This window comes from Elaeis guineensis, chromosome 1 (genome assembly GCF_000442705.2).
Source record: "Elaeis guineensis isolate ETL-2024a chromosome 1, EG11, whole genome shotgun sequence".
NCBI classification, from domain to species: Eukaryota; Viridiplantae; Streptophyta; class Magnoliopsida; order Arecales; family Arecaceae; genus Elaeis; species Elaeis guineensis.
The window spans coordinates 143,701,931-143,716,118 of record NC_025993.2 but is presented as its reverse complement, the minus strand read 5'-3'; the positions used below and the strand labels follow the sequence as shown (position 1 = coordinate 143,716,118).

The 14,188-nt window shown below is 36.7% G+C and overlaps 1 protein-coding gene across 4 annotated transcripts; it reads right to left on the bottom strand.

The window, feature by feature from the left end:
• Nucleotides 1-2,162: 2,162 nt before the first annotated feature.
• LOC105039005 (ubiquitin-conjugating enzyme E2-17 kDa) lies at nt 2,163-11,135 on the bottom strand. Of its 4 annotated transcripts, none has more exons than XM_019848654.3 (4): nt 10,958-11,093; nt 3,962-4,145; nt 3,579-3,802; nt 2,163-2,624 (listed from the first exon to the last, which is right to left on the bottom strand). In XM_019848654.3, exons 2-4 carry the CDS (start codon nt 4,044-4,046, stop codon nt 2,394-2,396), a joined length of 540 nt encoding a protein of 179 aa, XP_019704213.1. In that variant the 5' UTR covers nt 4,047-4,145; nt 10,958-11,093; the 3' UTR covers nt 2,163-2,393. The 4 variants fall into 4 exon arrangements, with proteins under 4 accessions (XP_019704213.1, XP_019704214.1, XP_010913269.2 ...); XM_019848655.3 differs by having other exon boundaries at nt 4,004-4,145; XM_010914967.4 differs by lacking the exon at nt 3,962-4,145 and having other exon boundaries at nt 10,958-11,135.
• Nucleotides 11,136-14,188: the final 3,053 nt, after the last annotated feature.

Below are 14,188 nucleotides of genomic sequence, written 5' to 3'. Positions count from 1 at the left end.
ATAATAAATTAGAATAAAAATTAGTCTATAATCAATGGAAGCTCACCTTATGAGTATTTCTAACAAAATAAGCTTAAATGAATCATCTTCTAATCTGCTTCCCCTATCTTTTTAATTTTTGTTTGAACAAGTGGCAATTCACTGCTCGCTGGAAGTCTGAAAATCAAGCTTCTTTTCTGGTTGATTTATTTACTTCCTCAGGCTTTTTGGAAAGATTTTTTGCGATACAGCTTCTGCACTAGTTATACCAAATTCTATTCAATAAACGATAGACATGTCAAGGGACTAGCATGGCTATTCATATGAAGCGCATACCTCAGGTTCTGAGTCCATAGAAGCAATGCTAAAGGGGTGTGGTGGACGAGTGGGAGAAGAAATCAGTTGTCTTTTGGGCTGAATCCCATGTGGTTCATACCATTCTATGTTTAATGGAGTCGACTGCAAGCATGCTTTTTGAGTTTTAATACTTCTCCTTCTAGAGTCTTGAGACGAAAAGGTGGAGAAAGTACCCTTCCACTAGTTATCAACCGAGTATGTTGCCGGTCCCGGTGCCCAATGTGCAGCATTGTTTTACCAGTTATGCTTTTTTCGTTCAAATATTGTAAACTGCGTTGCTCCATGATCACATCAATGATTGAAATCGTTATGTGGGGATCCTTTTAGCACACTTAGTTAACCAGCTGAGAAGAATAAACTAGGATTCGAGCATCTTCTATTTCTCTTTTAGAGGAAGCAGGTCACCTAGCAAGGCAAGTCATTAGGTTTCAGAAGCCTTAGTACAGGCCCATATCGAGTCATTTCTTATGGTCACATCCTCACTAGTTTATTATACTTATTATTGGTTGAAGTTATACATTGATTCTTAGCTAACCAAGAAAAAGGAAGGGAGGAATTATTGTAACTCACACAAATTTATATAATACATTGAGATGGTTAAATATTGAGTTGCCAAACCAAGATTGTTTTGGCCCAAGCAACTGCTGTAACAATAGATGCCATGGAGTACAGATTACAAGCACAAGAAATTCGAATACGAAGAGAGTGCCATGAATGAATGCCTCAAGGCACTTGATAAGAAAAAATGCCCTGAATATCTCCAATGACATATCAACTGTGAAGGGATTAGACTTCCACATATTTGTGACAACATTGGCTTCCCCTCATGCATGACTCAAGGAAATCCCTACCATTAACATAATGGCAAAAGAACTGACCGGAGATGGAGAGTTTATTAGTGATTTTTTTTGGAAAATTCATTAAAAGATATTTGGCACTCAAGACATCTAATTAGCTATAGTTACGTAACCCACAAACATAAAGCATGTCAGTGATTAACAATTGTGGAGTAACATTAATAAGTGCCTTAGGGACACCTTCCAGCATGTGTAATCCTGGTATTTGGTAAATAATGCATAATTTGCTCAAAACTTTAGCACCACACGAGATTGAGTCTTGAATTCAGTTTCCAACAAACTGATCAATGTACCTACTCGTTGGATACTGCGACAATTCAGGTGTAGATTTAACTTGCCATTCTCAGTTTTAGCTTGATGATTTGTTTGCAACCGCTGGCGATGACTTGGTAGCTTGGATGCCCTTCTGTGATTTCTTCCTCTCAATGGAGAGTAACAGAAAGGCCGGTATCAAGAAAGAAGCATCAAAAGCTAAGCAAAGCTAACTAAAAATCTAACATTGATGAAAGTTTCAAATATCATTGAACATGCCAATTCTGGTTCTTCCATGGAAGAAGATATCCATGTCCGGAGTTCCAGCACCCACAGATATCCCAACCTGATCCAGTTCCCCACTCGTCATGTCCAGATATTTCAAACCGTACCCTATCCCAACATTCGAAACAGTGAGACACCCCACCACTCTAGCAGAATTTAAAGCCATTACACAACCATGTTCTTCTTAAAGCTATAACTAAGAAAATTTGCTTGTAGTAGCACTACGATAGTTACCTGTGATTTCACTAACAATTATTAGCATAACACCAAGATCAAGCTGAATATTATTTATTAAATTAACCTATTAGTGCATTAATAATTCATTGGATCATTGTCTATCATAATAAGGTTTACTAGCCAGCAAACAGACACATGACGCCATCTTCAGAACATTTAATTTCCAATCAGGCAGCACCGTCAAAGATTCCATGCTTATGCTTAATAACGACTTCTAATTTTATAAATTCAAAGTTTGGATGCAGAACGTGTTGAGTTCCACGGAGGACAAAACCTACCACAAAGCACCATAACATTAGGCTCCATCCCATGTCAATATATAAAACCAAGCATGTTATGCCATTTTGAACTAGCACAAGCACTTAGTCTGGTTTTAGTCCTTGGAAACAAAAGGTTCTCCCTGCTGAGTTCGGAAACAGCGAGCCATCAGCCCATGGCATACTTCTGGGTCCATGCTCTGGCTGTCTCCTCGTAACGGGATCTTTGATTCTTGTAAATGTGGGCAATCTCAGGGACAAGAGGGTCATCTGGGTTTGGGTCAGTAAGAAGAGAGCAGATGGAAAGGAGAACCTTTGAAATGGTCAGAGCAGGGCTCCACTGTTCCTTTAGGATGTCGAGGCATATGCTGCCATTGGAGTTGATGTTTGGGTGGTAAACCTGCTCAGATAGATGAAGGGTCATCATGCACATTTGTGAAAGCAGTTCATATTTCTTCAGACAGCAGGAAGGAAATTCAGTGATCAATCGCATACATGCAGCTAACTATCCCCATATATAACACAAATGAAAAGGATGGACCAAGAAAAGTTTTGGCTAAAACCTAGCAACAAGGAAAATCAAGATCATCTATCGGATATTCGAATAGCTCAGAAACAAACAATATTTAAAAGTATGCAAAGTAATCCGCTCCATGCTCCCTTAGAAGATCAACTCAAAGATACAATACTACATTAAACACTTTTTAAGGCACTCTTCAGAAAATCCTGTTTTATGAACTATTTTTAATCTAGTAGGAAAAAGGAACTTTGTACAACCCAAACTGAATGCAGCCCATATCTGCTGTCCTCTCAGACATGGAAAAGCTCAAAAAAGTATATGAAACTCCTGTTACAACTAAGATCCGAAATTAGACCCAAGAAGAAAGGCATGTAGTTCTGTATAATATGCTAGCAGAAGTAAATACCTAAAATGTGAAATATGGAAAAGGAAGCATGCCTGTCTAGAACATTAGTAAGGTAAGCCTCCAGCACATGATTTACTTTTATCATTTTATTAGGCAACTCCCTGTATGCTCATACGATTCCACTAACAACTATCTTAAAATGATAAAGTTCAACCACCAACAAGTTCTAAAACTAAATTAACTTATTAAGAAAGTCTTTTATAATTTTGAATTTTTCTATTTGACATAACAAAAATTGGCACCTATGCCACCTCCATCCAATGCCAATAGTTTCCTGTTGAATCAGAAACAGCAATATAGTTTGCACTTCTATAATATACTGAGATCCTGAGGGAAAGCACATGTACAAATACTATTTGGAATCAAGCATCATCTTTAGGAAAAAAAATGTTATGGAAAATAGAAAAAATAATATGAGACTTTCTTACCTTGGTCTGAAAGTTGACCTTTGGAGGCTTAAATGGATAGTCAGGTGGGAAATGAATCATGACAAAGAACACTCCTCCAGCATAGGGGCTGTCTGCAGGACCCATGATCGTTGCTTGCCAATGGAACAGATCCTCCCCAACAGGCCCTGCACTGCACGATGTTGGAGGATCTCTTTGCAGATCCTGAAGCTCCTTCTGAATACGTTTGCTAGCCATAACGCCTCCTAATTCCAATATACGGAATAACAACAATAAGTAACTTTTGAGGTTACAACCACAAAGATAAAACTGCAAACATGTATAGAATTCTAAGTTCCAGTACATGACTACAAGAACAAAGCTAGCTAGAATAACACCACTCTCATACAGAAAAGATACACAACTGAGATGTGTCATGTTGCTATTCCTAGCATACTGTAAGATACCAAGTACTGGTTGCCAGTGAAGGACCAAATGGAAGTTCTGCATCAACTATGCAAATTTTCTGTGCAAGAATTCTGCCTTAATGAAGCATTTCCAATGATGACAAACAGTGAGTAAACACACACGTTGCACATCAGAAATAAACTGCACCCAAAAAAAACATGATTGAGCTAATGAACAATGAATTAGATCAGACTGCGTCTAAATGGAATATATAATCAAATCATAACTATAAGTGATAAAAATAGTTTTTTTTTCTTTTTTTTTTAAAAAAAGTGGAGATATTAAACAGCAGCTCTGCAGTTCAAATTTTCTACTGATACTAGGGACAAACTCACATGATATACAGCATAAGCAACCCATAATTGTTAACCAGTCTCTAAGGATCATTGAATGGTTAACAATTTCCTTTCACGATAAATCTAGATAAAAGAGTCAAAAAAATAAATAAATAAAAACATAGAAAGGAGGAAAAGGGGGAAAATGAACAATGGTAGACTATAGATTGCCCAAGCTTTATCAATCTTGAAACAGGGAAACTTCACTATATTTACCTTAAGGACAGTCGGCCACATATGATGGACACATCGGCTAAACTATAAATAATGTCCTAAGATAGCAATAACTATTTCACAGACCCAATTCAGTACCTCTGTGCCTACAATCATTTGTCATGTCCAGAATTATCATGCATTCTCCTTTAATTCAAGTGAGCTAGAGCCTCAGTGCCCCACCAATATTCAGCCATAATAATTTCTTATAAAGAATAGAGACACCTAGGCTGACCAAATTAACTTCACTGATCTACCATAACTTAAAATATGGACCAATATGCCAAATCAGTCATTATGGCACACTAAATAGAACTGTTCAAACATGCATGAATCAATGATTTTAGATTTATTAACAACTCCTAAAAGCATAAAGATTCATGGAAAGCCCATATAAACTGGATATCAGCAAATTCCTCTAATTATTCACTTTCGTTGCCCTTGTCTCACCAATTTAACATCTGAAAACTGGTTTGATAGTCGAATTAATTGATTGCATCATAAGGAAGGAGCAAGGCACATCGCCCCTTTTACCTAGTTGTCTTCTTCAGCATAAAGCCAATCTGGTGGCCTTGTGGAGGTACATGTATTGTGCCTTACAGAATGTAGATCACCCTGCTCATCAATCATTCTAGGTCAGCCCAATAAACAGTGGGTTGCAGGATTACAGTCATTTTAATAACTTGAAGCCAGACCCTATAAGAAGACAGGCCTAAATCATGGACCTGAACAAACTTCTAATGTTGCTATCTGATCCTATTAAGAAATCAGCCATGATAAATATATGGAATGCATATAATTAATGTGGCTGATCAAAAAATTTAATGCAAAGGAAATAACTAAACACTGTTCATGCAGCTGAACTACTGAGATCAGATAGTCTGTTGTTAAAAAATAAAGACCCAAACCATAAAATACTCACAGATAAGCCCAAGATAAAGACTACACCACAGTAAACAGAGGCCATAGTGATGTAACCCTGATGGACGTTAGAAATGAAGTTTGATCTGATTAATGTGCAATAGCTCTTCTCTCGGCTGCTAGCTTGAAACATGCTCAGATCATTCTCAGATTCTGATAAACACCAATCCTAATGCTGTGTTTTGTCAGCAAGAAAGTAACTAACCTAATGAAAGAGGGAGACAAGGGAGAGAAAGAGCCAAAGTCATAAGAAAAAGGAGAACAAATAACAAATCAGAAGAACAAGAGGAAGTTTCCTTCTTCAGTTAGGACTTGACCCTAAACAAGTGGCCAATAGGGCTTGATGATAGACTTATGGCCCTATTTGGGATTGCTATTCAAAGTAGAGCTTTTGGCAGTAGAACTTTTGAAAGTGGAGCTTTTAACAAAAAATTATTTGCTGTTTGACAGCTACATTTCTAAGGTACTGTGAAACTTATACATCTATTTGGTAACTAAACTGAAAAGTACTTCGAGCGAGATTCACCATTTCAATACCGGCCCCCATTTAGGTACCATCCTATTATAGTGTCCGTATGTCTAATATGGTAGCTGATTGTCTATCCCATATACCAATTCAATATAGTATCGTATGGTCGGTATGCATCAATATCGACCGATATAGCAAACCTTGACTTTTTGTATGGCAAAATTGATAAAAAAGGACATTGCACAATATTTTATATTATGTATAATATAAATATATATAATATAGTAACATATTATTATATAGTATGATAATATTATAATGTAATATGATGTAATATAATATTATAATAAAATTATGTGATTATAATATAACATAATATAATATAATGTCATTACATGATTTGTTAATGGGCATTTTGTTCAATACAAAATTTTAATTAAACGAAAAGCAGCTTCCCAACATGAGCCAAATAGTGCTTTGGGGAAAAGCTCTAAAATGGAGCTTATCCGAATGGAAGCTTTTCAACTTTTTGGGAAACTAGAAAGCACTTCTTTTTTAAAAAAAAAAAAAACCAAACACCACCATATCTGTTGAAAGTGCTTTCCGCCCTCTAGAATGCACTGTCTAGGTCTCCAAAAACATTCCCAAACAGCGCCAAACTGATTATAACTTCTAGCCTATTAGGATCATCTAATGAGGAAATAGCATAAGACCAAGCAACACCTAAAACCCTGGCCATATTTTTGAAAGACCTAACACCCTCTTTCCATGGCCTTCTGCTGCTCTTAACTACACCACCTAGCCAAGACCTCTCTGATGCACAAGTAATTGCAGCACCTCTTCACTGATCTGTAGATCCTCTCATGTCATAAGGCTAGGGGTAGGGTTCTATTTTGATAGTTAAGTAATAGTTTGAGCTTTATGTAAGCAAACAGATGGATCCCAAGCTCATCTACCAGATCTTATTAGGAGATGCTGAAGGATTGTTGATTAGCATTAGGGTTTTCTTGGCATAAGTTACCAAGGGTTTCAAGCTTGAAAAACAAATGATGACAGGCTTGGAATCAAACAACAGCCGAACTGACATGGAAAACATCACAGATCCGTACTTAGTGGCAATGGCTGGAGTCATGCGGACAACAGACCAGCTTGCTGATCAAAGATCTGTACTTAGTGGTAGACTGGTCACTGTTAGTAAGCTAAGGGCTCTGTAAAGGGCTGAGTACTGAGACAGACATGTTTATAGACAATTAAGAGGTTGAGTTGAGCATTGGAAAGGGCCTATAGGGGCTGCTTCAAAAGCAGATCAAGCCGGTATAATCAAATCTGAGCTAAGTTGGACCAGAAACCCTTATTCAGGCTGGTGGCTCCTTCCGATAGTTGTGGCTATATGCATCTAGAACTTGAAGCAGATTTACACTGCTTGAGTGCAGAAAAGAGCAAAAGAACAGAAAATATTCCAATAAGGGGAGGAAGAAAGAAGACTTGCATCTTGATCAAGCCTTTTACTGAAAAAATAAAGCCCCTAAGTGGGTTCGAACTTGAAATTAATTTCTAAGGAATCAAAACAATAGAGAAAGTAATATGTGGCCTCTTCCTAACCAATACAAAGGTCAACTCATCCCAACATCTCCGTCAAGATTCATCTAACATCGTTAGTATGTCCTGAAATCATGGCAGACTCCACGAGGGGCTATTACAGCTAATTGATATGTCCTGAATATGCGGTGGACTCCATAAGCCCTGCCAAAGCTTATCAACATGCCCTATCTCCCTTGGCAACCATGACATTCAATATAAACCTGCTAGCATGGTCGCTTTATGGTCGAATTTCATGATATAGTCACCTGCAATAAGGCCTGTACTACACCTACTATTAACAACAAAATGCAATTTCCCCAGTTGCTTGGAACAGAAGATCTAGTCATCGAGCCTCTGTTGGTTTCGATGCAACTGACATATTTTAAGCCATCAATCAACATACATTTTCTACATGCGAAACCTGCTGCAGAACATAATTTGTGACATTTTTTCATATAAGACAACCACCAGTGAGATTTCTGAATGCATCAGGTCAGATGCATGTCACGCTTGGCTTTCCACTTCTCTTTCAAAACCTTAATTTACAATATCAAGGTTCCTGTTCGGTCATGCCATGTTTTATACTTTCGACTACAAATTAGCTTCTTGATTCTTCTAATGATGCCTCTGCCAGTATTAGCATGTCTTAGGGGCATCCCAATCTGGAAACCACCTAATATGTCCTAACCACCCTATAAACCACCTAATCTGTAAACCATCTACAACCAGCAAATATAATGTTTAGAATTGATGTAATATTTTCTAGCCAACATGTGATGAGATAAATATATATCCACTATAACGCATAGTTGTTAGAAGTTCTTGACAAAGTCATTTGCAGCCATTTCTTTTATGTATCCATTAAATTTGTCCGTGGATAGTAGTTCATTAAATTTTAAAATAAAATAAAATAAAAACTTTCAATAGCCTCTTCATCTTCTGCAATAAAACAACATGTTTTTGGTAACACATTTGATTGGCCTCTTCCATTCTATCCCCCCTCATATGTGGTGTTTTTCCTCAACTTTGCATGGGTAAATAATACCTTGATTAAGCCATGAAGATACATGAGCTTGAGTGGCATCCCACAAAGGAATCTCCTAACTTATGTACCCATAGAGAACCCATTTAGTTTGAATAGGATTAACATGATCCAGGAGCCACAAAGCACATACAGAAGTCTTCAGGATCATGAAGACACATAGACAAGAGATTTTTGATTAAAATGGATCATTAGCTACCATCAAATCCGGTGATTAGCTGGACAACAGTTTTAAATGAGTATATTGCCTCAGTGCCAGAATCTATTTCTTGGTCCTCGGCAATACAATCCAGCAAAAAGTTCATAGATTAAAGCATCCATCTGTTCCCAAACTGTCAATCTGCACAACCTTGCCATCAGGGGTTTACAAAACAATCAATTTGCCACTCAGTTACTCTTCAGAATTTCCATCCAGCTTCATGATGCCCTACTGTTCTCAATTGTAGATTGATTTGAATAACCAGACTTATTTGTCTCACATATCTATACATTTTCAATGGTATTAAGATGACATTTCAAATTCATCTTCACATTAGAATATTTCTGTAACCAGGCCACAGTTATGGATGATCCAACAAATCAGATAATTTCATCTTTTCAGTAACATCTCATGACATCTCTATTATTGTACTCTTAATCCTTCTATCTGCTTGAATCATGAATCATCTCACCACTAAATAATCCCACCAAACCAACTAGCTGCTGAGTCATTGGTGATGCATCAGCAAATCCCAATAATTGCATTCTTGCTGACCACTACTCATAAAGTTGAAATGTACTGTCAGCAATCATCGCCCAATTCATGGACACCGATTACTAAGCCATTGCAAATTCAATTAGAATTTTAGCTGCTAATTAAAAATCAAATATGTTCCCGATTTTTGTGGAAAAAGCTCGAAAAAATTTGACAAAGTTGAGATATTTCCACAACAATGGTTTTTGATTCCACGATCTATCGGGACCAATCATTTTTCCAATGCAAAGTTTAATTTTTAGAAGAACAAACATGAAAGAACAAAGAATTTTGAATTGGGTAAAGGAAAAGCATCCTCTATTTTGTCAACAACTCTACTTATAATTTTGCTCTTTGGAAAACCTAACCAAAGAAAAAAGAGAGAAGAGAAGAGAAACATGACAGAACTCTTTTTTGGCAGGGATAAACCATTTCAGAACCATCGATTCCACGTGAACTTGCCTAAGGGTATGGGGAGGAAAACCAAACAAGCGACACTTCACTAATTCTAAGTCTCTCAAAGAGCATGCATCTGAAGGTTGCTAAGCATACAAAATGATGATGAGAAGGTACACAAGCTGGTATATTGTCAATCAAATATACATTACATAGAGAAAGCTGGAACGGAGTGGCAAAAACTCAGAAAATATAAAAATTACGTGACAAACATAAAACTTTTGTGCTTTAACATAAAGAAGGGGTTTTTTTCGCCCTTTTTAGGGAGGGGTTGGGGGGGGGGCGGCGCCGGCAAGAATAATAAGCAAAAAAGGAAAAAAAAAATCCCACACTCAATCACCACACAGTAAACTTCTTGTAAACTAAGGTACTACATCATCATTGAAAGTCAGAGTTTTATAGGCAGAAAGATGACAAAAAAGAAACCTTTTTGGTTAAATATACATGATAGAACATCAGTATCATGATAGCACATCAATATCAACCGACCATGTAAACTTTCTGTTGAACATACAACAGCTAATCATCTGGAAAACTAGAAAACAGTTGTTTAAAGACAAAAATCGGGAAAAAATAAATCAGGGAACAAGCCTCCAACAGCACCTTAGAACAAGCTTGCAACAACACCCAAGAACTTAGATATGGAGCTAACCAAAAAAAAAACACAGAAAGACCCATCTGTCGCAGGAAAATTTAAAGCCGGATTCCCTTTGATCAAATGTTTTTAAGGATTTAAAACTAAGAAATAATAAAAGTGACAGAACCACAATGACACTAAAATCCAGTCAAAAAGATAAATCACTACAAATAAAAGTCCCTCCTAAATCCAAAATTCTGAAGACCTAGAAGTTCTTAGCACAGATAAAAGCAGAGAATACCAATACCACTTATAACTAAAAGTTGATCATGCTTGAGTAAATCTTTTCAATTCCATCACAACAATAATTACAAAGAAGGAACGAGGAAAAAAAATCCCAAATCGATATATCCCGTACTCATAATAATATATCACCAAAATAAATATATTTTTGCATCAAAAATGGCCGAATGAAACTTAGTCACGATATACATATAGATTTTAAGCAGAAAAAAAAAATCTGAATAATATATAACACGAAGAGCTGAACATCTAGAATCAAAAGCCGACCCGAATCACAAAAGCGACCGGTCAAATCGAAAATAAAAAGAGATAGATTTTCTTACGGATGAGAAAAATCCGATCGAAACGAACTCTACTGGCGTTGGAGCGAGGACTCGATCGATGAGGGGAAGAAAGAGAAGAAGGAAGCCCTGATGTGGTGATCGGTTCCACGGAGGCGTTACTACTCTGGCTGGCGATAACGGCCACCAGTTGTCCGTTTATCATTTAACGATCTTTACAACGGGAAAAATATCAACGTGGCAAGTTTTTATTGGCCTTGATGCGTGTAACCAGCGCCGTCTCGACCGGTTTTCGAAGCTTCTAGGTGTGACTTAATCCCGAAAGCGCGTTCTTTTCTTTGACCACGAAAGCCCTTGCCTAACATGCGTTTGGTTTTTTTTTTTTTGATAAATTATGTTCATTGACCTTAGACAAAATCAAATTTTTTTAAGTGATCTTTAAAATATAAAATTTTAAATTTTAACCCTTCAAATATTTAAATTTTTTTAATATTACTCATAAGATACAATTTCGATCATTTTCTCTTATCGAAAATCTGATCTGACAAAATTCGGTACAGACGTGGATAATTGACCGGCCGACGCTGATGTGGCTTTAAAAAAATTTAAAAGCCTGATGATGATGTGAGGTCCGGCCCAAGCAACGAATCCAAAGCCCAAAACAAAAAAAAAAAAAAAAAGGAAGGAAAACAGAGGAGAAGAACTCCCGAAGGGAGTCTTCTTCCTCCGTTCACCGGCTCCTAATCGGAGTCGGAAACAAGTTCTCTCCGGCCCTATTTAAGGAGGAGATCCCTCCTCTCTCCTTTCCACCGAAAATCCTAAGCTCAAACGGCGGCAATCGCCAGAAAAATTCCGCGGAAGACCGTCCCTGTGCCGTCCAATTTCTCGCCGGAAAAACTTCGCCGGCGACGGAGGTAAGCCTCCTCCCCTTCCTCTCTTCTCTCCCTTCCTTTCCGTGCCGATGTGCACGCTCGCCGACGACCGGAGTCGCCAGATTTTGTTGTGGAAGTAACCTTCATTTTTGCCGTTTCTCTTTGATTCCGATGCCGGTGGTCACCGCCGACCATCGGGTTTGGCCTCCTCTTGCCGCCAGATCGCCTCTCCTTCTGCCGACAGCCGTCTCACGCCGACCATGCCGCCGGTCGGAACACCAATGAGGGGACCTCACGGTCCCCTGTTTCAGTCCAAACAAGCCCACGGGAAGAAGAAAAGAAAAAGAAGAAGAAGAAGGAAAAGAAAAAGAAAAAAAGAAAAGAAGAAGAAGGAAAAGAAAAGAAAAAGAAAAGAAAAAGAAGAAAAAGAAAAGAAAAAGAAAAAAAAAAGAAAGAAAGAAGAAAAATAAAATGATAATAATATAATAATAATAAATAGGATTTTCTCTCCTCTCTCTTCCGTGAAGAAAAAGAAAAAAAAAGAGAGAGAAAGAAAGAAAAGAAGAAAGAGAAAAATAAAATTAATTAATAAATAATAAGATAAATAATAAAATATGAGAAAGAGAGTTTCTCTTTCTTCCCTCTCTCTCTTCAGCTTGAATTAGTATTTTCTCTCTCTAAAATTGAACTTTCTCTCTCTACTTTCTCTCTCTAGAATCTTCTCTCTAGATTATTTCTCTCTCCTAAGATTTTTAGAATTTTGAGAAGAATGATGATGAATTTAAATGATTCTCGTAATAGATTTTTGATCTGTGATCGTCGGACGATACACTGATATCCACTTTGATCAGATCAGATTAGGTATTTTTAGATTTTATTTCTTATGATCTTATTGAATTATCCACATGATAATTTTAGCATGATTTGATCTGATTGATCAGAATTTGTTGAATCATATTGTTTGAAGAATTCAAGATGAGTTTTCTCTCTCTAAAGTCATTTCTCTCTCTCGATCGATTTCTCTCTCTTGATCGATTTATCAATGAAAAAAATTCTTTCAATAGTCCTGATCTGATTCTAATGAAGAATCCTGATCCATGATTGTCAGACAGCGTACTGGCACCCACCTTAATCAGACCATGAATCTTTAGATTTGATTACCCATGATTTCGATCTAGCCATGACTTGATTTGATCATGTTGATTTCACCAATTGAGATATTAGACCAATCGTAATGTTGGATTATGTCACCTGATCAATTCGAATTGTACCTCATAAATTCTCTCTCCTCTGATTTTTTCTCTCCACTTGATTTTATGAAATCGATGAAGAAACCTCGATCCTATCACTTCGAATCCGATTTGATCTGATAGTCAAACTTTGAATCATTTAGGTCCTAATTAAATTTTGATTAGATGAAATTAGATGATCGGACCCAATCTAAACCGTTGAAATATGGTATTCGTATTCTTTCTAATTATTGAAATTGATTCTGTATAGGATTGTGGATGTTTGATCATGGGATATCGCGATATGATCTACGAACAAAATTTTTGAAAAAAAATTTATAGAATTATGTGGATTTATTGGAATGCGTTCGAGGTAAGTAATGTTTCACTTTTTTTAGATTTATCGACAAATTATAATGTATTTTTCTGACATGATTTGTGAAACGATGCATGAATTGGATGAATGATATTTTATTATGAAAATATCTTATTTAAAATATTATGATGAAGCATGATTGAACATATTGATTTCATGATGCATTACATTGATTGATTTCGATACTACATGATTATATATTTTATTATTAAAATTAGAATATAAAATATGATTTATGAAGAATTATGATATAAGAAACATTATGAATTGACAATCTGACTATGTAAAGGACCCTGCCAATGGGGGTATATACGTTGGCAATTGATTGTCTTGAGGGTTTATGTCGCCAGCGAGACCAGCGACATGTCGTCAGAGAGACCAGCGACAAACCGCCAGAGAGACCAGCGGTTCCGAAGGACTTTGCTGCCAGATGATTCGCAGCTCACCGCAAGCAGATACGCGGTATTATGACCCTGCCACAGAAAAAATATGGTCATAGTTCATGGTTGATGAAAAGAAATTGAAGAACAAAAGAAATTGAAATCCCGAAAGAAACTTGAATTTTCGAAAAAGAAATGAACTTGACATGAATTATATTGCATAATTGAAATTGATTTCGAATTTATGAACTCTATATGCTTATTTTCTATAAATGATTATTTACTTATATGCCTGATGAAATCTGTTGAGAAGTGATCATTGCTTACTGGGCTGTCTAGCTCATTACCTTCTATTTTATTGTTTTTACAGATGTTGAGGAATTAAAATGATACAAGATATGAATGGAAGAGTGATC

Bases quoted from the DNA above. Each gene is read 5' to 3' on its own strand.
- LOC105039005 (XM_010914967.4), bottom strand. From the start codon at position 11,120: ATGATAAACGGACAACTGGTGGCCGTTATCGCCAGCCAGAGTAGTAAC. The intron at 3,803-10,957 runs GTAAGAAAATCT...TATTGGAATTAG, and splicing joins CGATCGGATTTTTCTCATCC to GAGGCGTTATGGCTAGCAAA. The intron at 2,625-3,578 runs GTAAGAAAGTCT...CTATCTGAGCAG, and splicing joins AGGTCAACTTTCAGACCAAG to GTTTACCACCCAAACATCAA.